Source organism: Lipophrys pholis (assembly GCF_963383615.2).
Source record: "Lipophrys pholis genome assembly, chromosome: 13".
Classification (NCBI taxonomy): Eukaryota; Metazoa; Chordata; class Actinopteri; order Blenniiformes; family Blenniidae; genus Lipophrys; species Lipophrys pholis.
This window is the reverse complement of record NC_137632.1, coordinates 9333056-9357148: the sequence shown is the minus strand read 5'-3', so window position 1 is coordinate 9357148 and position 24093 is coordinate 9333056. Positions and strand designations below refer to the sequence as shown.

The window sequence follows — 24093 nt, the reverse complement described above, 5'->3', positions numbered from 1 at the left end:
GACTCGTTCAGCTATTTTTTTTAAACAGGCTGGAGTTTGTGACGCACCTGCATTTGACATATTCTACATTAACAGCCAACTAGTTGCTCTTTGGCTGCACTTCTATTCATAACTGTTGCATTAAGGTCCTTTATAATGACGTTTTGACAACATTGATCAGCCAAGGTGACGTTTATCGCTTCTACTGTTCATACAGCTGCCGATCACAGTCCGACCCGATACCACTTCTAGACGGGAAATGTAGAGGCTTGAATTTAGTTATGTTAAAAGGTGGACTGAAAACAGACACCCCATAAAACTTATTTTCATTTTATTTAGATGTACTCATTTGCTTCAAATACAAGCTCTTTTGGAGTAAAGTGTAATCCCTATGCTGTCCATTAGATGGCGCATGTCGCGCACTGGCAGAGATGAGATGAGGCACCGCAGAGGAAGAAAACATCCTCTTACGTGAAGTAAACACAGCTTCAACGCATGTGCTCTCTCTTTTCTTTGTCACAGGTTGGTAAATACTAAAATTCACGAATGTAAAGCGTATTATCTGGGTTGTAACAGGTTAAGGATAATATTGTGTTGAGTATGGAGTGGTAAAACTAAGTTGTACAAGGGTTTTCAAGTGAAATGTGAATCGTGTTGAGGCTAACCTGCTAAGCTATTAATTGACACGTGTAAGGGACATACAACGTGGAGAAAAGCTAATCCACACCAGTTTTTGGTACAAAGAAGCACTTGAGTACACTATTTCAGGAACTTTTATGAAACGTTTTTCAAACAATATGCAATTTACTGGGATTTGTTTGTGATTGAATATGTCTATTTTATGGTTTATTACCAAATGCCAGTATTGCTATTGAAAACTGTATTAAACTTTTGGACTCTTTCAGGCCATTTTGCATGTTGTTATCTGGATTACTGTTGTTGATGTACATTGTAGAGGAAAAAAACATCCTCTTACGTGAAGTAAACACAGCTTCAACGCATGTGCTCTCTCTTTTCTTTGTCACAGAGATAAGCTGGTTTCTTCACACACTCACATGTATGCCCTCTGAACCCCAGAGGAGCAACAATTTTGGGGGCTCGTCCGGGATTAGCGCCGCCTGTTGTCCGGCACTAATCATTGCAGAACCAAGGGAAGCTGATCACCCGTTCCTGAGCCGATGACTACAGTAACATAATCCAGATAACCAGAGATGGCAACACTACGTGACCTGAGATGGGAGATCCAGGAAGCGCTTACCCAGCTGACCAGTGTCCACAACAGAGATCTTCTCTACAAGCTTGGTGAGTCAGTAAAGGATGAGGTGGAAGATGAATTGCCTGATGCAGAATCGCCCGAAGTGGAATTCTTCGACTTCATTGTTGACTTCCTGAGAAGTCCACACCTGAAAAGTCTCGAGGACCAGGGGATGTCTCGCTTGCTCGCTTTCCGCAACCTCATCGAAGAACTACAGACAACCACGGCAGCTGAGGGAGACGATGCTGCAAGTTTGCCAGATTTGGAAGAGATTCCTGTTGTGCGCGAGACCAGAGAGGCTGCTGCATCCACAGTAGTAACAGTGAAGTTGCCCTCACCATCCGAAGTTGCTGACTCTGTAACTGGTTTGGTCAAACTGTCTGAGCTCAAGTCACTGTTACCACACAGGGAGTACAGGATTCATGGTGGTCAAATCTCTGATTTCGATTCTGATTTAAGTTACAATGTCTTGTGTAAACAGATTGATGAAGGGCTTACTGAAGGGTTCACAGAGGCTGAAGTTATCAGAACGGTGTTAAAGATAATCAAGCCTGGTACCTTTAAAGACATGCTTGTCACCAAAGATACGCTGACTGTAGCAGAGTTAAAACGTTTCTTGAAGGCACACCTACGTGAAAAAAGTAGCACTGAATTATTCCAGGAATTAAGCAACGCTAAACAGTATGATAAAGAAACACCACAGCAGTTTATGTATAGACTAATGGGTCTTAAACAACGTGTGCTGATTGCATCTAAGAACAGCGGTGGGTTTCATTATGATAACAAGTTGGTACAAGGTGTGTTCCTTCATTCACTTTATCAAGGTATCAATGACAAATGCTCTTATGTCAGACGTGACTTAAAACCGCACATCTCTGATTTAAGTGTCACAGATGACTCCATTTTGGAGCTTATAACAACAGCTGTTAGTGAAGACACAGAGAGACAGAGTAGACTGGGACAAAACCAAAAATTCAGAACTGTGAATGCAAATGCAGCTCAGGCTGAAAAAGACAAAAGTGCTGTAAAAATGCAAACTGAAGTCCAAGCAAATCGTGCTGCTATACAAGAGCTGACAGCGCAGGTGTCGTCTCTAACTAAAAGTTTAGAAAAGGCCCTAACTCCAATGGTCAATGCAGTAACTGAAAATACTTTTCCCACAGTATCTGCCTCAAAACAGCCAGCTCCAAAACCCGAGGTTAAAGGGAAGTGCCAAAAGTGTATTGCTCAAGGCACTGAACATTGCACTCATTGTTTCAAATGCGGAAAAGAGGGGCACAGAGCGATAGGCTGCCTCCAGAAAAGCATTATGTCGGGAAACTCCAGGAGGTCACTGGGGAGGGACCACCAGTGACTGTCCCATCAGAGTCCCATAACACTGAGAGACCAAAACCAGAACAAACAACACCTACTGCTAAGTTCCAGAAAACACACAATGTAACCAACAAAAAGGGTGTGGCACAGTTAATAGGTGGAAGGTGTATGATAAACTGTCTGTTAAATGGAGAAAAACTACAGATGTTATTGGACAGTGGAGCACAAGTTAGCATTGTTGAAAAGTCATGGGTTCAAACAGCTTTACCAGATGTAAAAATACATCCACTTGAGACCTTGCTTTCAGATCATCCACTAAAAGTCACTGCAGCAAACGGGACAGACGTTCCTTTTGAAGGGTGGATAGAAGTGTTACTCGAGATCATGAGTTCACAACATGGCTCTGTATCCTTGTATGTTCCAATGCTTGTAAGCCAACAAAGTGTAACCACTCCACTGCTGGGCTTTAATGTCATTCAAGAGATAATAATGGGAAACAGTGAGCGAAGTGACAATATAAGCATAGTGGACTTGCTGTCAGAGACCCTGAAGGTACAGAAGTGTAATGTTGAGTCACTTATCTCTGCTGTTCACACCAAGTCAACCGAGAGTGAACCAGAAAGTCCAGTCATGAAAGTTGGAAAAAAAGGACTCACTGTCCGCAGTAACCAAATCTGTATGGTAAAGTGTCACATCAGATCATTTCCTGGCGGAGGTGAAATGTTGTTTGAACCGTCCTTGACAAGTAACGTACCTGATGGATTGGAGTTATTTCCAGCTCTCATCGATGTCCCCCCTGGTGCTACAAAGACTGTTAAAATCCCAATCCAAAACTCAACCAAACGTGACATTTTCCTACATCCTAAGACTATGTTAGGATGCATTGGAGAGGTTTCTGAATACAAACCTGTGAAGTGTTGTCCTGAAAATGTCAAATCAGCCAACCAGTCATACTGTTGTACAGCTCAGGTGTCATGCGACAGTCAAAGTAAAGAAAAAGAGACTTTCAGCACAGCTCCTTTACAGCTGAGATGGCACCCAAAGGTTGATCTCGACCACCTCTCAGGAAGTGATCAGGAAGTTGTTCGCCAAATGCTTTATGAACAGTCTGATGTTTTTGCTTGTGAGGAAGGGGATATTGGATGTATTCCTGGATTGCAGCTAAAAGTTAACACCACTGACAACACACCTGTGCAAAAGAGTTACAACTCCATTCCCCGACCACTCTACAAAGAGGTAAAAGAGTATGTTCAAAACCTTTTAAACAGGGGTTGGATCCAAAAATCAGTGTCAGCTAATTCGTCACCGGTGGTGTGTGTGCGTAAAAAGGACAATACCTTGCGCTTATGTGTTGATTTCCGCGAGCTCAACCGAAAAACTGTACCCGACAGACATCCATTACCGCGGATACAGGATCTCTTAGACAGTCTCGGAGGAAATACCTGGTTTTCCATATTGGACCAGGGCAGTGCATATCATCAGGGTTTTGTCAGTGAGGATTCGAGGCATTTAACTGCTTTTAGCACACCCTGGGGTTTGTACGAATGGGTGCGGGTTCCATTCGGTCTTACAAATGCACCGGCCGCATTCCAAAGGTGCATGGAGGGAGTGCTAGAAGGGATCAGAGACGAGTGTTGCGTGCCTTACTTAGACGATGTACTTTGCTACTCTAAAACCTTTGATGAACATGTAGACCATCTTAGACAAGTCCTGTGTAAAATGCGACAACATGGCATAAAACTCCGTCCAGCCAAGTGTGAACTGTTTAAAAAGCAAATACGCTACCTTGGTAGGCTGGTGTCAAGCGAAGGGATCCAAGTTGACCCAAAAGATCTGGATGCTGTGATCGCTCTGAAAGAAAAGAAACCCTGCACAGTCGGAGAGCTCAGAACATTGCTCGGTTTCCTCAGTTATTATCGATCGTTTATCCAAGACTTCTCACGACTGGCAAGGCCTTTGTTTGAGCTGCTCCAGAGCCCTAATGATACAAACAGTGAAAACAAACCAGCACCAAAAAGGGGTAAAGGACAAGCAAAGAAAGGAAACAAAAACCAACTTCCTTCTCGCACACCAATAACTTGGACAAGTGAACACCAAGAAATAGTGTCAAAGTTTGTGGACATTCTGACCAATCCTCCCATTCTAGCCTATCCTAACTTTGATCTTCCATTTGTATTGCATACAGATGCGTCCAACCAAGGCTTGGGAGCTGTTTTATATCAAAAACAAGGTAACAAACTCAAAGTGATTGGCTATGGCTCTCGAACTCTCACACCTGCTGAGAAAAATTATCACTTACATTCCGGTAAACTTGAGTTCCTCGCGCTCAAATGGGCCATCTGCGATAAGTTTCGTGACTATCTGTATTATGCTCCAACATTTACCGTCTATACAGATAACAATCCCTTAACCTATGTTCTCAGTTCAGCAAGGTTGAATGCAGTGGGTCATAGGTGGGTTGGGGAGTTAGCAGACTTCCATTTTGATGTCAAGTATAGACCAGGGAAAAGGAACGCAGATGCCGACATGTTATCCAGATACCCGTTAAATCTCCAACAGCGTATGAGTGAGTACACAGAGAACGTTTTGCCAGATGTAGTGTTTGCAGTGTGGCAGGGGAGTAAGGCAGTCCAAAACAATGATGTCCCCTGGTTAGCTGCATTACAACTGAGTTCCAGTGAAAGTATTGAGCCAACAGAAAGCATTTTGAGTATGACACCAAAAGACATTAAAACTGCTCAACAAGAAGATGAGTCAATCAAAGAAGTAATCTCATTTAAACTCAAGAGATGGACACGAAACGAGAAAGACAAACAGACAATGAGTAAACAAACAAGGAGACTACTGTATGAGTGGAACAAGTTGGAAGTGGACAATGGACTACTGTACAGAAAAACAGAGCACTACAAACAACTTGTCCTTCCTGAACAGTTAAAACCCATGGTGTTAAAAAGTCTACACAATGATATGGGTCATGTAGGTAGCGATAAAGTGATTCATCTGGCCCGCGAACGTTTTTATTGGCCGTATATGCAACAAGAAATTGAAGATTATGTCACAAAGAAATGTCTGTGCATCAAACAAAAACGACCAAACGTTCCCCAAAGAGCTCCTATGGGATCGATCACAACCAGCGCTCCCTTTGAGTTAGTCTCCATTGATTACTTACATCTGGAACCAAGTAAAGGAGGGTACGAGTACATTCTAGTACTTGAAGATCATTTTACCCGCTTTGCGCAAGCATACCCTGCTAGGAATAAGTCAGGCAAAACAGCTGCTGAAAAGATATTCCAAGATTTCATACCGCGTTTTGGATATCCTGAAAAGTTGCACCATGACCAGGGCCGTGAGTTTGAGAACAGTCTTTTCCAAAGATTACAACAACTCTCAGGAATTGCTCACTCACGAACCACGCCATACCATCCACAGTGCAACCCTGTGGAGCGCCTGAATCGTACGTTACTCCAAATGCTTCGTACTCTACAGGAGGAAAAAAAAAGTGAATGGAAAGAACATCTCCCGCAAATTGTCCATGCCTACAATTGCACGAGACACGAGTCGACAGGATACTCGCCATTTTTCCTCTTGTACGGCAGAGCTCCTCGGTTGCCAGTAGACCTACTTTTCAATCAAACAAACGAGACGGAGAAACACAACCATCAGACCTATGCTAAAAAGTGGGCAGATAGGATGCGTGTTGCATATAAAATCGCTGCAGAGAACAGTCAAAAGTCTTCAGGCAAAGGCAAAAGGCAATATGACAAACGCATGAAAGGTGTCACTCTCGAACCAGGCGACAGAGTTCTGGTAAGGAACCTCTCTGAAAGAGGAGGTCCGGGAAAATTGCGTGCCTACTGGGAATCAGAAGTACATCGGGTTGTTGAGCGAGTAGGTGACGGACCAGTCTATAGAGTACAAACAGAGAGAGGCAGTAAAGTCATGCGAGTGCTACACAGGAACCTGTTACTGCCAGTAAATGATTTGCCTTTAGAAGAAGAACTGCCTGTAGTTAAAAAGACAAAACCCAAAAGAGAAAAAAGAATCGAGACAAATGCAGACAACAATAAAACCGACAGTGATGACTCGGAGGATGGAGAAGAGTACACTTACCGTTACAACCTCCGGAGTAAGATTCCGATATACAGATTCGCAAATCCTCAGCAGAATGTGCAAAACCAAAACACTCAGCAACCAGTACCTGTCGTGCCTGTGCAAAATCCTCAAAATCAACACAGACTTAATGCCGGGGCTAGAGAATTTCGCCCACCAGTGAGACTAGAACCTGTACCCACACAGCAGGTTGTGGAGGAGCCAATGGCTGAACCAGTTTTGCTGCAGAAGGAACAAAGGCAAATTGAGGAAATGGATGGACATAATGGAGAACCGTATGAGCAGAGAAGGTCACAGCGGAGGGCCCAACCAGTAGAGAGACTTACTTATGACTCCCTCGGGCAACCATCATATCAACCATGGACTGCAGATGTAAGACCGCTCTTACTCCCCACTACTGTGCCACTAGCTCAGAACCTTATGGCATATCCATACCAAATCCAAAACCAACCTTTTGCTTATAACTGGTACACTCTTGTAAACTAAGTCACCCTAAAACGTGAAATGTCGGGAGACATTTATTTTAAGTGGGGGAGAATGTAGAGGCTTGAATTTAGTTATGTTAAAAGGTGGACTGAAAACAGACACCCCATAAAACTTATTTTCATTTTATTTAGATGTACTCATTTGCTTCAAATACAAGCTCTTTTGGAGTAAAGTGTAATCCCTATGCTGTCCATTAGATGGCGCATGTCGCGCACTGGCAGAGATGAGATGAGGCACCGCAGAGGAAGAAAACATCCTCTTACGTGAAGTAAACACAGCTTCAACGCATGTGCTCTCTCTTTTCTTTGTCACAGGTTGGTAAATACTAAAATTCACGAATGTAAAGCGTATTATCTGGGTTGTAACAGGTTAAGGATAATATTGTGTTGAGTATGGAGTGGTAAAACTAAGTTGTACAAGGGTTTTCAAGTGAAATGTGAATCGTGTTGAGGCTAACCTGCTAAGCTATTAATTGACACGTGTAAGGGACATACAACGTGGAGAAAAGCTAATCCACACCAGTTTTTGGTACAAAGAAGCACTTGAGTACACTATTTCAGGAACTTTTATGAAACGTTTTTCAAACAATATGCAATTTACTGGGATTTGTTTGTGATTGAATATGTCTATTTTATGGTTTATTACCAAATGCCAGTATTGCTATTGAAAACTGTATTAAACTTTTGGACTCTTTCAGGCCATTTTGCATGTTGTTATCTGGATTACTGTTGTTGATGTACATTGTAGAGGAAAAAAACATCCTCTTACGTGAAGTAAACACAGCTTCAACGCATGTGCTCTCTCTTTTCTTTGTCACAGAGATAAGCTGGTTTCTTCACACACTCACATGTATGCCCTCTGAACCCCAGAGGAGCAACAGAAACACAACTATACATTCCGGTTAAACGTATTCACGATAATGACTTAAGCCAAGCGTAAAAGACTCCATCGTTTTCAGCAACAATAAACCTTTATCTTTTTGATGAATTTATGAGATTTCTTGTCATTGTGCGACTGAATTTCATGCACTCCAAAGAGCTTGACCTTGTCGCAGTGAAATCCACCAGAAGAGTGCTAAAAGGGGGATGTAAAGGGGGTACTGCTGTAAATCCCGCCATAAAAAGAGGGAATGGAAGACAGCTTTATCCAGCTAAGAGCTTGCACAGCAGGATTAGGACTATAGGGGGGAGATAGGGAGAAAGAGGAGGTGACAGACAGGGACAGCGTTCGTCTGAAGGGTAGCCACCTTGATAAAAATGGAATTGTATGCAATATATGCAGGGAGAAAATGAGTAGCAAGGGTAAAGGGAGATGACGGTGTTGAGAAAATGTCTATACAGAGGTCAGACTTCCTATGGTATTACAAAGAAAAACCAATATCGACACTGAAACACATGCATGGTCAGAGTGGAGCAAACACATACGAAGAGTGCCGGTGTGTCAAAAGTTGTTATTGTCGAATTGTTGAATTGGTTCTACCCTTCACTATTATTTTTTTTTTCAGATGTGCTCAGTAAAATTCACGAAACATAGATACAGTAATACAAAGACAATAACCTACACGGATGGAGCTCGCATAAAGAGCTGATAAAACAAGCAGATGTAATTACACAAGGACGTTTTCAAGTGAAAACGCAGTCACCGTTTTCGTCTCAGAACCGTACCTTTAGCCTCACAGACCACCGCAGAACTGATTCATTACATTAAACTTGTTGAACATTTTCCCAAAATTCTCAGATCTCAAATGATCAGATTAATTATTTGCAAAGTATTGTCCGTTCTTGAGGCTGGGAAGTACTGAGTATCTGCTTTTGTTTTTTGTTGTGAACCTGTGGAAAGGTTGCTAGAAAGAGGACGTGCAGAAGGAAATATCAACGTCTATTTCCAAAGTAGAGATGACCTCCAAGTCAATTTTCTCCAATACAGGAAAATATTAAATGTTTTCGTTTTCTCTGAATGTTCAGGTTTTTTTTTTTTTGGTTTTTTTTTACTTTTTCATGAACTGCAAAGTATAATATATAATACGTTGTCTATTTGAATTGTCACTACTAAGGTTTTGTGGAGGAGTATAAAAATTCCACAACACATTTCTTAAGGAAATTGGTGTCAGCTATGTTGCTCTCCTGGCTCTACTGTATGTGTTTCACTTAAGATCGCATGACATACAAAATTTGTGATGAGCATGCTTGTGTAACTGCATATAAAGAAAAAGTTATTATGCCTATAAGACTATATCAAAAGGAGGCTGGAGCAACGAAAAGCAGTGCTTCACTTCAAACTGAGCTTTTTCAAAAGTCAATGATGGATAAATTATTTAGCAGGAATCACTGAAGGGCTGTCACTGCCACCGTCATCAAAAGAGAAAGTCAGAATGGGCCAAGAGCACCATTCATGTACGAACGTGGTTTGGAAGTGGGGGGAAAAAAATAGAAGGAATACATCAAGAAAGAGATGAAAGGGAAACAGAGGGAACGGCTGAGTAAAAAGGTGATGAGTGACACTGTTGCAGTTGACTGTGGCAGACGGAGACTGAGGACAAATGGACAAAAGAGGGTTAGACAAAGCGGGAAACTTCAGCAGGTGAAAAACTGCACAAACCCCTCCACCATCCATCCCCTTCACACACAGACACACACTCAGCAGGTGAAAGAAAAAAAAAAAAACCATTACAAAAAGGTGCTGATAAGACCCTCATCATCAGGTCAAGCTCCCTTCCATTTCTCTTCCGCCTTGCTTTGTTCCTTTCCCATGTTCTATCTGTACCCATCAATAAACCCGCCTCCCTCACCCACCTTCCAACTCTGTCCACAATCAAATTACTCCGTCAGACCCGAGGAGGTGTTTGGATGAGGGGACTGCGAGCAGCTTCAAGCCCACTCCTCATGCGAACCACCAAAAGTCCAGTCTGACGTGCTCACAGGCCTCGTGTCCACAGAAAATCTTCCTCGGTGGTGAGGTGGTTGCTAGGTGCCACTGGAGTAATGATGTGAATAATCAGCCTCTCTGGCTTCATAATGAGGGCTGTGAGAAGTACAACACAAATTAATTTCCATTAGTTCTCGAAGAGGCTTTTAGTGTATTATGGCCCAAATATTTATTTGCAGGATTTTTCCCATAATTTCTTTTGGTTTAAACTGGAAATTCAATACTAAAACTCGGAGATTAATTCTTTTATTTTCTTTCATTCAGTTCTAATTATCCGACATGTGTAAAAACATATTCATCCGAGAGCCGCATTATCACCCCGTCATGGGCATTTATGCCAAAACCGCACGGCAGGTCTACAAATTATCAGGACAATGCTGCCAAGGCTAAACTATTGCCTCTTCAGTCTGTAATAAAGGCATAAAGTCTATTTTAAATGTTGCCTCATTTCACTTTTACCAACAAAATGTTGCTCAACTGCACATGTAACAGTTTTACATGTTTCTTATGGTTGTTTAGAATATATATGGAATTTATACATGGAATACCTACAATAAAATATAATTGAACATTGATTTAATGCAGTGGTTGCACGGTGTTGTAGTAACTAGTCGTTGCAAGAAAACAACAGTTTGATTTCCACCCCATGGCCTCTTGATGTAAGGTTTGCATGTTCTCCCTGTGAATGCAAGAGTTTTCTCCAAATACTCCAGTTTCGCCCCATAATCCAAAACAAACTTGCCAGATGACTTTAAATTCCTTGTAGATATTTGTGTGTGTTTCGCCTGTGTTGGACTTCAGGCTCTATCCTGCCTTTTGGCCAGTGCGAGAAGAGATTGGCTCCATAAACTTGATAAAGTGGGTATAGAAGCCAGAGCATTATTGGAAAGTGATGTTTAATCCGACATTAAACCTTTCGGGAAACAATGTTTTAGGAAAACTGGGTTTTTTTTGTGTGTTTTGTTTTGGGCCTTTTGGGGGCTTTTTTGGTAGGTATATTATCGGTGCGATTCATACAAAGCTACAAAGTTCATAGCCATGTGGCTGCAGCTCTCTGCTCAACAGACACTCAAAAGACTGCAATAAATCATAACCAGTATTTTAGGAAATGGGCCTATTTGTCACAATGTCAAGCTATTCCTTCATAACTCTTTAAAGCTCTTCTGATTCCCGGTGACAGTGGAAAGTATTACAACATAGTGCCACCGCGTGTCACAATGCATTCAGGCACGCACACATGTGGCCTCACTCAACACGCACACGCACAAATTCATTGAGAGAAACACTAGGCTGATTAAAATGGAAAGGATTACGTAGCACCAGGTGCTCAAATCAATTGTTTGTACAAAAACCCAGAGAAAATACAGTATGTCAGGGGACGTCCGAGCCGTCTAACACAAGCTCATCACGCTGCACACATCACGAGGTATTTACTCAAATCTACCCGCTCATTTGTCATCGCCCTCTCTTCTCCACCCATTTGCATCCGTCACATGGCAACTGTGGGCCTCCAGTTCCATGTGTGTGTTTCCATGAGCTGCAGTATGTGTCTGCTCAAGTTTTACAGTAAAGTATGAGTTAATGGTCATGAGACTGCATGTGTGTGTGTGTGTGTGTGTGTGTGTGTGTGTGTGTGTGTGTGTGTGTGTGTGTGTGTGTGTGTGTGTGTGTGTGTGTGTGTGTGTGTGTGTGTGTGTGTGTGTGTGTGTGTCTGTGTGTGTGTGTGTGTGTGTCTTCTTCCCCTGTTCTGCTATGCTCTCTCTGAATCAGGACACGCTGTGAGCGACTGCTGCTGCTGTTGCTGATGACTCAGTAATGTGAGAATGTCACCAGAGTCTGAGAACTGTCACTGGTTTCTGTCTCCCTGCTCTGACTGTAGCTTTATCAGCGACCTTCTGTGTTGCTGCTGCAGACTTCTCTATTCTCCTCGTCCTCTTTATGAGGTTGATCTTCTCACAGTGTAACCAAAAAGAACACCTGAGAACTGTTGCTCATTTTCACCTAATATTGTCTTTCACTCATGCACCATTCAGGTTTTGCATTGATCAAGGATTAGATGATTCATGTTTATTGCTTTACAAGTTACATCGCTTTATTCCAATTATGGCTCACCTGATGTCTTTTCAGTTATTATTATCACAAGGGAAAGGCATGCAATACTGAAGGTCTTATACTTGGTGAGACAAAATAATACAAGTGTGTTCTGGAATAAGAGCATATTTAAAACCTTTTAACATGTGCAAAAAAAGGTATTCTTCATTTAAGTATGTCCTTTATTACACTATTTGTTTTGCAAAATGCATTGGCCAGAAAGTTAGCTACCCTACCCATCCAATAATTATTTACAGGTATGCCCTCATGATGGTAAAAACAGGATTGATTGCGTTGTTGTGGTTATCGTTGAGGTTAAAAAGCTCCCAAGTTGTGGGCATAACAACTTCAAGAGGAAATGCCTCTCACACAAGGGAGCAATGTACCCAAGCAGGAAGTGGATTGATATGATTGAATAGTGTGCACCTGTTCAAGATGAATCCTCCGCTGGGAGAGAGGACAGGAGCTGGTGACTGCAGTCGGGGGAGGTGACAAAATGCTGCAGTCAGCTTGGACACTTTCCAGCAGTACATACAGACTTGCACATTTATCGGAGTCACACTGAATGACATCAGTCTGTGTGATTTCTGTGATAGTTGGTGTTGTTTATGATAAAACGGCATCATCGTTATCATGTCACTTCTCATTCTTATCCAGGGGTTTTACACAGAAGACCCTCATTACCTCAAAGGATGGTCAATCGTATCCAATCCGACATGCAAAACCTGACTGAAGCTCTACAAATAAAGTCCAAATAGCACCTACTTGTACTTCCTGCTTTAAAAATAGCTTCCAAGAAGCTGCTTCAATGGAGTTCTGAATAAATGCATCTAATTTTTATCGATGACTCAGTCTATTGAAAAGCAAATCTCTCTCCCCTTAATAAACAATTGGCTCTACTGATCATTGTTATGCACAAAATCTGAATTAACGGCTCAATATGAAGATGAAGGTTCCTGGATTGTCATGGTAGCAAGTCCATATTTGAATGCTTTCTAGCTCTGATGGTTAGAGTCTTGATATTACCAACTGTTGATTCATTTTCACCTTCATTTTTATTTTTCAACCATCAGAAACTCACGCTGCATAAATCTGGTGTCAGCCAAACCATGGACACGAGTGCAAAATCTGTGCAGTGTCATAGTGATCATTACTGTTTCAGTTATACGGACGATTGGCATAACGACGTTATCAGTACCATTAAGTAGGAAACAAATATATTCCTAATGTTTACCGATTTGATTCCTTCACCGTTTAATGTGTTTTGTATAGATTTAAACAGCCACTTCTGCTCTCTCTCACCCCTTCTCTCCCTTCACTTTGTCACAGAAAATCAAACATAACACATCACCCACTCATCGGCTCATTCAACTAAGCATACCAGATAGAGAGGAGAGAAAAGACAGATAGCAAAGTGTGCATTTGTAGGAGTCCAAAATGTTTAGATTGTAGACTTGATTGAAATATATGCGTTTTCTAAATGCTATTTTTATTTGAAGGATATTTGAAGGTGGGGTTGAGGAATTGTCTAACAGCATTCAGTCCAGAGTTTTTCCCCACAGGGGCTCATGCACCTGAGGGGCAGAACATATATTAAAAAGTGACAAAGACTTCTTTCAGAATGAAAAGTGGGAAAATTACAGGAGGAAATAGTTGTGGATGTGCTGATTGAAGCCAAGGCGGCGGAGAAGAGAACTGTTCAGTGTCATTGTGCTGTGTCGACAGGGAATAGGGGATGACGAGAAGGCGTTTCCATGGGGGAGCTGCTGTGTTCTTCTCAAACAGACGCATTCCCTTATCTCCTGCCTGGGGAGAAACAAACACTGGCAGTGCTTATGAAAGGGAGTTTCCCCCCTGAATCTATTTGAGCTGTGCAGAAAAGCCACACAGGCATAATTGAATTTGAGGAAGAGAGACTAAAGTGCAGGACATCCAACAGGTCAGAGTCATGTGTGTTGGAAAAAGAAACAGCCACGTTAATTCTTCAACTATTCCTAATCTTTTGGTTGCTCCCTTTAGGGAATACCACAATGAATCATCTGCTTCCATGTCACTCTATTCCCTCCATTCTCTCCTACTATAACAACCATTTCCACCCCCCCCCCCCCCCCCCCCCCCCCTCAATACATTCTGTTAACCCTTTAACATTTGTTACAGCCCATAATGTAAGAACGTTGACCACTTTAAATTTAATAAACTAATTATGTAAGAAGTGGTAAATTATATTAACTTATCGCACTTTTCCACTCGCAGCCCCCAAAGTGGTTGACAACGTGAGTCACATTCACTCATTAACACACATTCACACACCAATGGAAGTGGCTGCCATGCAATGTATTCAGTCCATCCACTGGGAGCAGTTTGACGTTTAGTGCCTTGCTCAAAGACACTTCCAAATATGGACAGAAGGGGACCAAACCTGCAGCCTTTTCTATTATTTGAGGCTTTTTACGTCAATATACAGTGTGCGCACTTCAGAGCAGTTTCCCGAACACTTCCGGTAAAGGCTGTACCTCCCCTCTTCAATCTCTGTCTTTACAATATTATAGCAAAGAAACCTCATCTGAAAAACATACAACAGTAGCAACATTCCAAATAAAACCAATGAGCCAATTTCCAAGTCAGCTACAGTATCAGCTATTTCCAAGTGATCTATTGTGATTTTGTTTGACACATGCAAATGTGTTTTTCACAATCCCAAGGAGGGTTCAGGATGTATTGTCTATGCATCTGTAGGATGAAAATACAATCTCACCATAACACCATTTGTTCTAATCAAATACATTTCCTGCAGAGTTAAGGAACCATATTCAAGCATGAACCCTCATATCTTTGGAGCTTCAACAAAATCAAAAAATTAATAAATAACAAATCCAACCAAACAAAGTCCTTTTTTGGAGCAAATGCTGGGAGTATAATCAAACGCTTCATTTGTAAACCTTGGAGTGATACTGGATTTTTCAAGGTCAAAAATTTGCATCCCATCTATCCATTCAGTGAATTGCCTTAAATTTAAGGCAAAATTTGATTTATCTTTCCGGGAAAAAATCTTTTCACTCGGCTCCATCCTCGAGTCTAAATTTCAGTTTAAACGAACGAATAGCGAGTGACTTAAGTTCAGCTTCGGCTGCAGTGTTTGTTTTTTGCTACAGTGGAATTACCACATAAGCCTAAACAACTGAATTAAATGGGAGGGGAGATGGAATAGTCCTGTAGAAATAGAAAGTGATAAAGGAGAAAAGGTGATTGAATAAGCAAAGCACCAGAGAGGCACGGCAGGGGAGCGCACAGATGGATCTGTGTGGACAGGCCTCTATTGAAAGGAAGGAAAGGACTTTAACCGAGATCAGTATCGCTCACTCCAACATCAACACAGGGCTCAACACCCACATATTTCCGGAACAGGCAAGGGAAAGAAAAACTGCAGTCTCTGACGGGAAGAACTGTACATGGACAGGAGAAAGAGAGGCCGGAGGTGATGTGGAGACTGATACTGGACATGTGTACGCATGACGCTGGTTCCACAGAGCTCTGACACAGATGAGCAAAAGACAGAGCAGCGAGAGGATCAGAAAGAGAGAGACGTGGTGACAGATAGACGAAGAACGAAGCTCAACATGTTGAGACCGAGCCCTGGAGACACGGCCACCAGAGAAGCAGAGAATTATGGGAGTGCAAATTAAATTACACCGGAAGGGACCGTCAGGTCTGGACCTGCAGGAAACACTGCGCATGGGGCTCTGGTGTGTGTGTGTGTGTTGCATGTGTGTCTGTGTGTGAATGTGAATGTGACAGTGCACTCACATAGGACTAATAATGAATGTATCATGTTTCTGTGTTTCTATTGAAAAATAGATCTCAAACTCAAAGATGTTACATGATTAAATAAAATCACTTGTGCGCACATACACGCGAACACACCCCGCAAACTTACTGTACACAAAGTCATAACCACTCCATGCCTAACTGCTATCTCATCTTCATTTAACCCGAGCTTGAGTCTGAACCTAAAACATGTCTTCACATCAAAATTTAATGATATGATTTATAAATACCTTATTTATCCCTCAGAATATCAACACCACCAAGTGTCGTGGATATCTATACACACAAATGAATTGCACATTCAGTGTGTGTCCATTGTGCAGGTGATCAGCTCCAGCAACGTGATAAACAAACAGTGTTTTGCATGCATGAGAAGTGCTGGAAACCGTATTGTTTCGGTGTTCATTTCCCATGGAGTGCCTGGATGGTGCACTGAGCCACATAAACACAACATTTTATGGTATACCCTGGAGTTGACGTGAGGGTGGAGCAAATGATCGAACCTATCAGAACATCTCTATGAATAGATATGAAATATAGAAAAAAGACAATGTGATAATCTGTCAGAAGTTGTGGAAAAACAAGAGCAACAAAAGAGTGTCACAAAAAGTGTAAAAATGAAAGAAGGGATACAACAGGCAATATCCTGATCATGAAATTTGCACATAAAAGTTGAGGCGAGCCAGCTGAGAAAATGCTTCTCAACACACACGGCAGCATCTCTACTAAAGACTGAGCAGTTCGTATCTAATTTTACGTCTGTTAAAATCAAATTCTGTGAATCACATTGTGTGTTAAATATTAGCACAGCTGATGTTTTGTTTGTGTGTGTATGTGTGTGTGTGTGTGTGTAATATTAAGTTTGTGCTATTTGTTTTATACACACAAACCTTTAGTAGATCAAGCCCAAAATATTGAATCCTTTCCTTGAATAATCTGAACCTCAGGTGATGAACAACATCTTTACTCTTAAACAAATGTAAACTTCTCTGGTTCCCTGTATTTTAGATCCCGCAACATAGGTGCATAATGTGCTTCTTGTTTTCCGGCCTGATATAATCTCACAGACAAGCTCGCACACACAACATCCACATAACACACATGCATGCCCAAAACAACATGGGGAAAATGTCTCCTTCAATATTTCATATGCAAAACATTTTACTGTTTGACTTGGGTATGCGAGGGAATACTCTGGAAACAAGGCCACATTTAGCCTAAGGTTCAAATCTGTTTAAGTTTATTTCAAAGAAATGACTTGCTGCAGGCCTGCTGTTTTTCCTGTTGTCACACGACCAAACTCGTTTTTGTAAATGTGCTTTTGAGAAAATGCACTGCCATCATGTATGTACTCAAGTCTTCAGTCTGACGAATGAGTGTTTAAAAGTGCTTGTGATCAGTTTTACCTGCACGGGCATTGAAAAAAAAAAAAAAAAAAAACTGTGCTTGGAATATAAAGCTGAAGGAGGCTTGCCTTTTGAAAGGCATGTCAACGTGCAGCACAGTGCACCAGTTGTGTAGCTGGCAGGTGGCACCACACCAACAGAGACAGAGAGATAACCAGCTGCAGGGAAACACAATGAAGCAACTGTGGAGGGAGAGCGAGGAGACGGCGGTCGACACAGCGACTGTCAAGGCCACAAGCCAGCAGCAGAGAACTTACTGACCGGAAGCCAAGGAAACAAAGAGCTGACAACCGTGTGGACAAACTACCCACAGGAAGGATAAGCACCCTGTTCTGTGACACACAGGTGGAGTGTAAAGACTTCTTTCCCAAATGTGTGAGCAGCTCCAGGCAGTTACTGTAGTCTGGTGTGTGTGTGTGTGTGTGTGTGTGTGTGTGTGTGTGTGTGTGTGTGTGTGTGTGTGTGTGTGTGTGTGTGTGTGTGTGTGTGTGTGTGTGTGTGTGTGTGTGTGTGTGTGTGTGTGTGTGTGTGTGTGTGTGTGTGTGTGTGTGTGTGTGTGTGTGTGTGTGTGTGTGTGAGACCGACCATATAACTTGTGGTGAGTATGGTATAGTCCTGTCAAGAGAGAAGCTATGTAGGTCAGTCAGCTTCGATAATAAAAAGAAGAATGGACACAGGAAGGACCAACTCAATAAATTTAAATAAATAGCATAAGCAAAACTTTAAGTAGACATTACATAGAAAAGTGTGTGGACTTTTGGAACTCTTTAACGTATTTAATCAATGTTTTCTTTCTCTTCTTCATGAGTGTGTTTTTTCCTCACATTTCAAGTTATTATTTTTCTAATTCACACATGTTTGAGGATATCATGGAGACCCTCACCAGGCTCATATTGGTCCTGAAATGTGCTTTCAAACTAGCAACAGTAAACACTAGGCTACACTTTACTACCACAGCAAATTTTCTGAATATCCATGGCAGACAATCGCAGGTCAAATGAATGTCCTTCACAGTGGTTGATCACATGTTATTGTGACAGGGAGCCGCCGTGGACAATAACTACAACCTGAGCCTTGCAGTGCTAAGTGGGAGTTATCCTTCACTGATGTTAGTCTTTAGCCTTTTGCTTTTTTAGTGATCGCTGAGACTGTTAATCCAACACAGATAGTAGGATTTGTGCACACTTTGATACTGCAGAGTTAAATATCCAAGTCAAGAAAAGCGACTTCAACCTTCCTTTTTTTTTTGGACTGCACTGCCCCAGTTCATTGTTTCTCCTCACTATTTTAGTTCAATTAAGTCAAAGATATATTTTCTTATTGTATGATAACTATACATTTTTGCCTGTATTATGTGAGCACTGTGAATATCTATTCACTATGTGCCCAATTTCAACATTACCTCTCCTTTAGCTTTTCCCAATTACCTGCTGAAATGACACCAAATATCTTTATGTCACTTATTCTATTAATAATCACAAAAGGGTCCTACTATGTCATTTCGGTAGTGTGTGAAGAAAAAAACCTTTCGAAAGTGTTGTGAATGTAAAGGAAATGTTTGGAGTATGGGAATTAGAGCAATAGGAGCGATAAGGCTGAATAGCAACAATTATTTCTTCAAGCTGTGTGATGTCTTTTCATTGTTCAGCAGAGTGGTTCTTCAGGAAGCTGTGGCTTGAGATGCAGGCCTGGGGTGCAGTGCTCTCACAAAGGTCACACTAACACTGAAACAGATTAGCAATTCAGATTGGGCGAACGGGGCTAAAAGGCTTCAGTAGCCCTGCTTGAGTCTTATTACATTAGCAAAGAGTAGGAGTGCAAAAGCTCGCTACTGTTTGGGTGGGAAAACAGAGAAGCAGCTATAGGATGCCATCAGAAATAGCATTATATACATACTGTATAAGCAGCATGTTTAAGCATGCACACGCAGAAAAAAAAGTAGAGCAATGGGATATGACTTACAATAAGCAAATTACGTATTCCATAGGCCATTTGTTTATCTTTGGTATGTCCTAACAATACTGTCTTTTATACGAAGACGGACTATCAGTGCTAATATGCCTGTACTCTGACCATCTGTCTTTGTATGACATCTGTTATTCAGAAATGGGTTTAGATAGCGGGATCTTTATGACAGCAGTTTTGAGGGAAAATTTCCTGCTTCCCAAAGCTCATTCCCTGACCTTTATTATGTTGCTCGTTGATGGATTATGCTGCTCACCTGTCTTTAAACACATTTGAAAACAACTATACTACTTCTAATGCGTGAGATGTGAGAATTGGTGGTGCTGTGCTTGCATTAAATACAAATACACATCACCTTCAAAGTGGGAAATGAAAATGAACCGATATGGTGCATGCAGTCTAATGACGCATGCACTATACCTCTGCCAGGTATAGTACAATCTAGGCTGACATCATAAATCGCCGCTGTCCTTGTGAGGCTTTACTCCCACACCCCCCAGTATCGTCCACAGTTTCCATACCACTGCTTCTCAGTCATGGCTATGTAAGATCCCTACACTGCATATTTTACATCTCCTGAGGGTGTTAAGCCAAACAAGAAAACACACCTCATTTAGATCTGGGAAGACCTGGATGATGAGACTATCCTTTAGTAAACACGGTCAAATAAAACAGGTAGAGCATGATCTTTGTGTCAATACGGTTGATTAACTGAAAAAAGAATTGTATATAACTGGATAGGTGAAAGGCTCAATAGGTTCAATAGACAGATACAGCTGACAAAGCTTTGGCTGTGTTTCAGCACCATGGACAGTGAATACAAGAGCGTGCAGCACCATGATGGGGACACAAGCAGCTGCAACAGTCCAGTGCACAACAAATGAAACAGATCAAAAAGTAGTTTAAACAATGTTTCCTCACCCTGTTTCTCTTAATAGGTTTAACTTGTTCAACACAGCAGAGTAGAATTTAACACTAAAGATAACAAGACATATTGTGCGTTGCTGTGTCTATAGATGATGTTGACCTTGGTATACCATGGTGTTGACTTGCACAACAAGGCAAAAAGCCCCATACATTTGGGTTTAGACCATTTAGGCACAAAAGAGGAAAAAGCCAGACATGTGCTTTGTTGCCACTGTGTTATTGGGACAAGAGCAAAGCCTGGATTAAGAGCAGAAATCACTGGAGTGGCATTAACGATATTGAAATGTGCAATATTCAACAGCAACTCACTTCTGTCGTCTCACAGAACTGAACCTGAACTGTACTCCAAATGTCAGACGTCACTTCCACAGTCACAGTTCACACACACACAGTAGTTCCTGTTGGAAAAACAACTTACAAGGCCAGAAAACTGAGAAAAACAGAAAACATGTTGATGGGCTGCATGTGTGGACCTGTATCCTGAGCTCTTCGTGCAGTTTTCACAATATGCAACTGCGTATTTGCTGAAAACCCTGGCAGGCCAGACGATGCAGTGTGGGCACTGCTGGTCGTCTAAACTCTTTGAAAAATAAATACCACTAGACTGACAGATATGCCCAATGGTTGCCATGACAATCGTGAACCCACCCCCTTAAAATCACTCCTGTGCACGCGTGCGCGCGCGCGACTTGGCCGCGTTAAGTCCTACCTTGCACTCCTCCATGCACGTCCTAACCGAGTATGCATCCGTCTCGTATTTCTGAACCAGCAGTTCAAACTCCCGGTAGTTCTCCTCCGCCCGCTGGTCAAGACGCTGATAAGCCCGTACACACTCACATCCCAGCCGATCCATCCCCATGGTCATATTCAGGGTGCAATTCAAATCGCCCGGACTCTTAAACCCGTTAAACAAATCCAAAAGTGAGTAGGAATTACAAAAAGAAAGGTAAAAATCGCTTAGATCCACGTACGCCAACTGTGTCCCCTTTCCCCCTCCATCAGAGAGGCCGAGGCACACGGTCTCCACGTCCGTGAAATTAAAGCAGTCTCTGGACAGGCTGTCTGGATGACAGGTGTCCATTCGCCACAGAGGTTTGGTAGAATTCCCTAGAAAAATAACATCTTGCTCTCTGGGGAGACGGTCGGGGTCAGGTGATGTTGGGGTATGGTGTTGGTGGAGGGAGTTTGGGTACTCGCCCATGTCCGTAATTGCAAGCCCCTCGTCCGACCGCTTGTCTCGGGTTCGCGTCAGTTTCGCCTCGGCGCAGAACCACAAGTGATCAGAGAGCAGGACGGTGATGAAGAGCAGAGAGGCCAGCGACAGTCGCCATCTCTGGGCCCGCTCCGACTCGGTAAATGGCTTCTCGTTCTCTCGGGGTGCAAACCAGTATTTTAAGCCTTCGTCATGCTGCCGACGCATCCAAGCACCCCTGGTCATATTTTAGGAAAGTGCTGCCCTGGCCGACTCCACCGCGGGGGCTGCTCTGCCACAATACTCATTGACTTGTTGGGAGATGGACTCCGGTTGGTTCTCCTCTGTATCGGTGGGGTGCCGAGCCTCCGCCGGTCCAGGGCGCTCCACTATCGCGCCCGCAGCAATCGGTGCTATTCCGATCCAATTAGCGTGCCCGCACAGATTAAGCTTTGCGCTGCCGCATCCCGGTTCTCCATGGCTCTCCGGGGGGAAACGGCGTCCTCTTTGACCGCATGCCCCCCTCTCCCCACCGTCCCTCCCCGGGTTTGTTCTCTCGTCAGGGGCGCAGGGAGACCAGCTGTTGCGAGCCTCTCGGTGCTGATGCTGCGCGTCAGCCGCCGTTCGCTTTGCAGATTCACTTAAAGGAGAGCGACGAGCCCCCGCGATGCAGCCACACTGGTTTCTCTGTCCCGTCCCTGGGCGGAAAGCCGAGAATCATTCCTCCTGTTGGCCATTGTCATCTTGGACCGCGGTTAAGTTGCCGCCATGTTCGTCTTGAAACACTTTTTCGGAGAGCTGGGTCTGTTTGCGTCATCTCCATCGTTGCAATAGCTCCATCGTTGCGCAGTGGCGGAGCAGCTTATTACCTATATGCACACACACACACACACACACACACACACACACACACACACACACACACACACACACACACACACACACACACACACACACACACACACACACACACACACACACACACACACACACACACACACACACACACACACACACACACACACACACACACACACACACACACACACACACACACAGGCGCGCGCGAAGGGTAAGGGAGAGACCACAGACACTGAAAGGTGCTTAATGTCGTTTAGAGTTTTTCATAAATAGTATTAGGCCAGTATTTCTCCAAACAGTAAACAAACGCACACTTGTGGCGACATCTTCGTTTTGGTGCAGAATAGGCGGGTGTATATCACAAGAATGACATTTTATTTTTATAAATCATTCTTCAATTTAAAATTTCCTTTGGGGAAATTCCTTTTTTTTCTCCAAGCATTGACCCATCCTATTTCTGGTATGCGGTTCATCGTATAAAATAATATGCCACGGAAGTCTCATATGCTATATTTTAAATCACATCAATATCTCCCTCTTGAAGAAAAAAAGTTGAATTAAGGTGTAGGAAATGGTTTGACTATACACGACTGAAATTACAGAGGCTGTAACACCTGAACAAGTGGAGAGCAGCTGAACAAGCACAAGGTTTGTGCTCACAGGTTTAACAACATTATCTGTTCCCTGCAAGTGGTTCCCATCTTATCAGCTGTGTTGTGTTTGGTCAGTGGGTTTAAAACAAGCACACAACTTGCAGTGTGGCTCTATATGCACTGTTCCGGCATGTGTGAGGGAAAGAGAGGGATGGAGAGATATAGATGGTGGTTACACTTGGGGTGCTGAAAGTAAATTACAGTATTTATCCTCATCCTGAAAACTGCTAATCATTGTCAGTGTGCATGGCTTGGAGAGCTACCAAAGAGACACGAGAGTGTTCCCTAATGCTAATAGGCTGTATACTGGGGAGAAGACAAGAGATGATTAGCTGATTAATTTGCGCTTAAGGCTGTGCAGGAGGCAGCTTATTCTACAATTTGTTGGTGGGGAGGAGGAGGAATGTGCTGGTCTAACACCAGTCCAATTAGTTTTAATGCAGACACTGTCCTGCCAAAAAAAAAGGGATTCCACAAAATGTTTAAAAATATTGGGATTGTGATCAAAGTTGAAATTGTTGGAAAACTTTCAGCACCATGGATAGCTCAACTTACCAGTTGAACCAAGGAGCAGTTCGGCCCTTTATGGGGAAAGTGACCTAATATGTTCCTTTGTAGTTTATATAAGTTAATAATCACAGAAAAAAATAAAAAATAAATAAATAATAATAAATATATATATATATATATATATACACACTTTTTTTTTTAATTAAAAACTGTTTTGTTGCACCACACTTGGACCACATTGTGATTAGGCTTAGATTTGAGGATTTTAAAAGCTTATCGAGGACTTCCAATGAGATTGCTTTGCCAAATCAGACAAAATCTTACAATGCAATGTTGTCTTGGTCACCTTTACACCTTCCTCCAGATTTTTGCATAGTTTTTAGACTAACTATAAAAAGTCATAACCACTGGGGAAAAAAAGAAAAGAAAACATAGGTCTTGAAATGACCTTTAATAATGTCCAGGTGTTGAATTTCTTGACTTACAAACACTCCCATGAGTTTCAGTGACTTTCAGTGAGCTTTAAACAAGTTATGTGAACAACACCTCTCTGTATTAAACAGCTTTTCTAAGGACCAAACACATTCAGTCGTT

The 24093-nt window shown here is 42.4% G+C and overlaps 1 protein-coding gene across 1 annotated transcript in view; it reads right to left on the bottom strand.

Annotated features, from left to right (window-relative positions):
* The window catches only part of nalf1b (NALCN channel auxiliary factor 1b), a 97897-nt gene extending 75576 nt beyond the window's left edge, over positions 1 to 22321 (bottom strand). The window contains exon 1 of the mRNA XM_080477867.1: positions 20993 to 22321. Coding sequence (XP_080333993.1) covers positions 20993 to 21721 — 729 coding nt within the window. The 5' untranslated portion in view covers positions 21722 to 22321. The remainder of the gene's footprint in view (positions 1 to 20992) is intronic.
* Positions 22322 to 24093: the final 1772 nt, after the last annotated feature.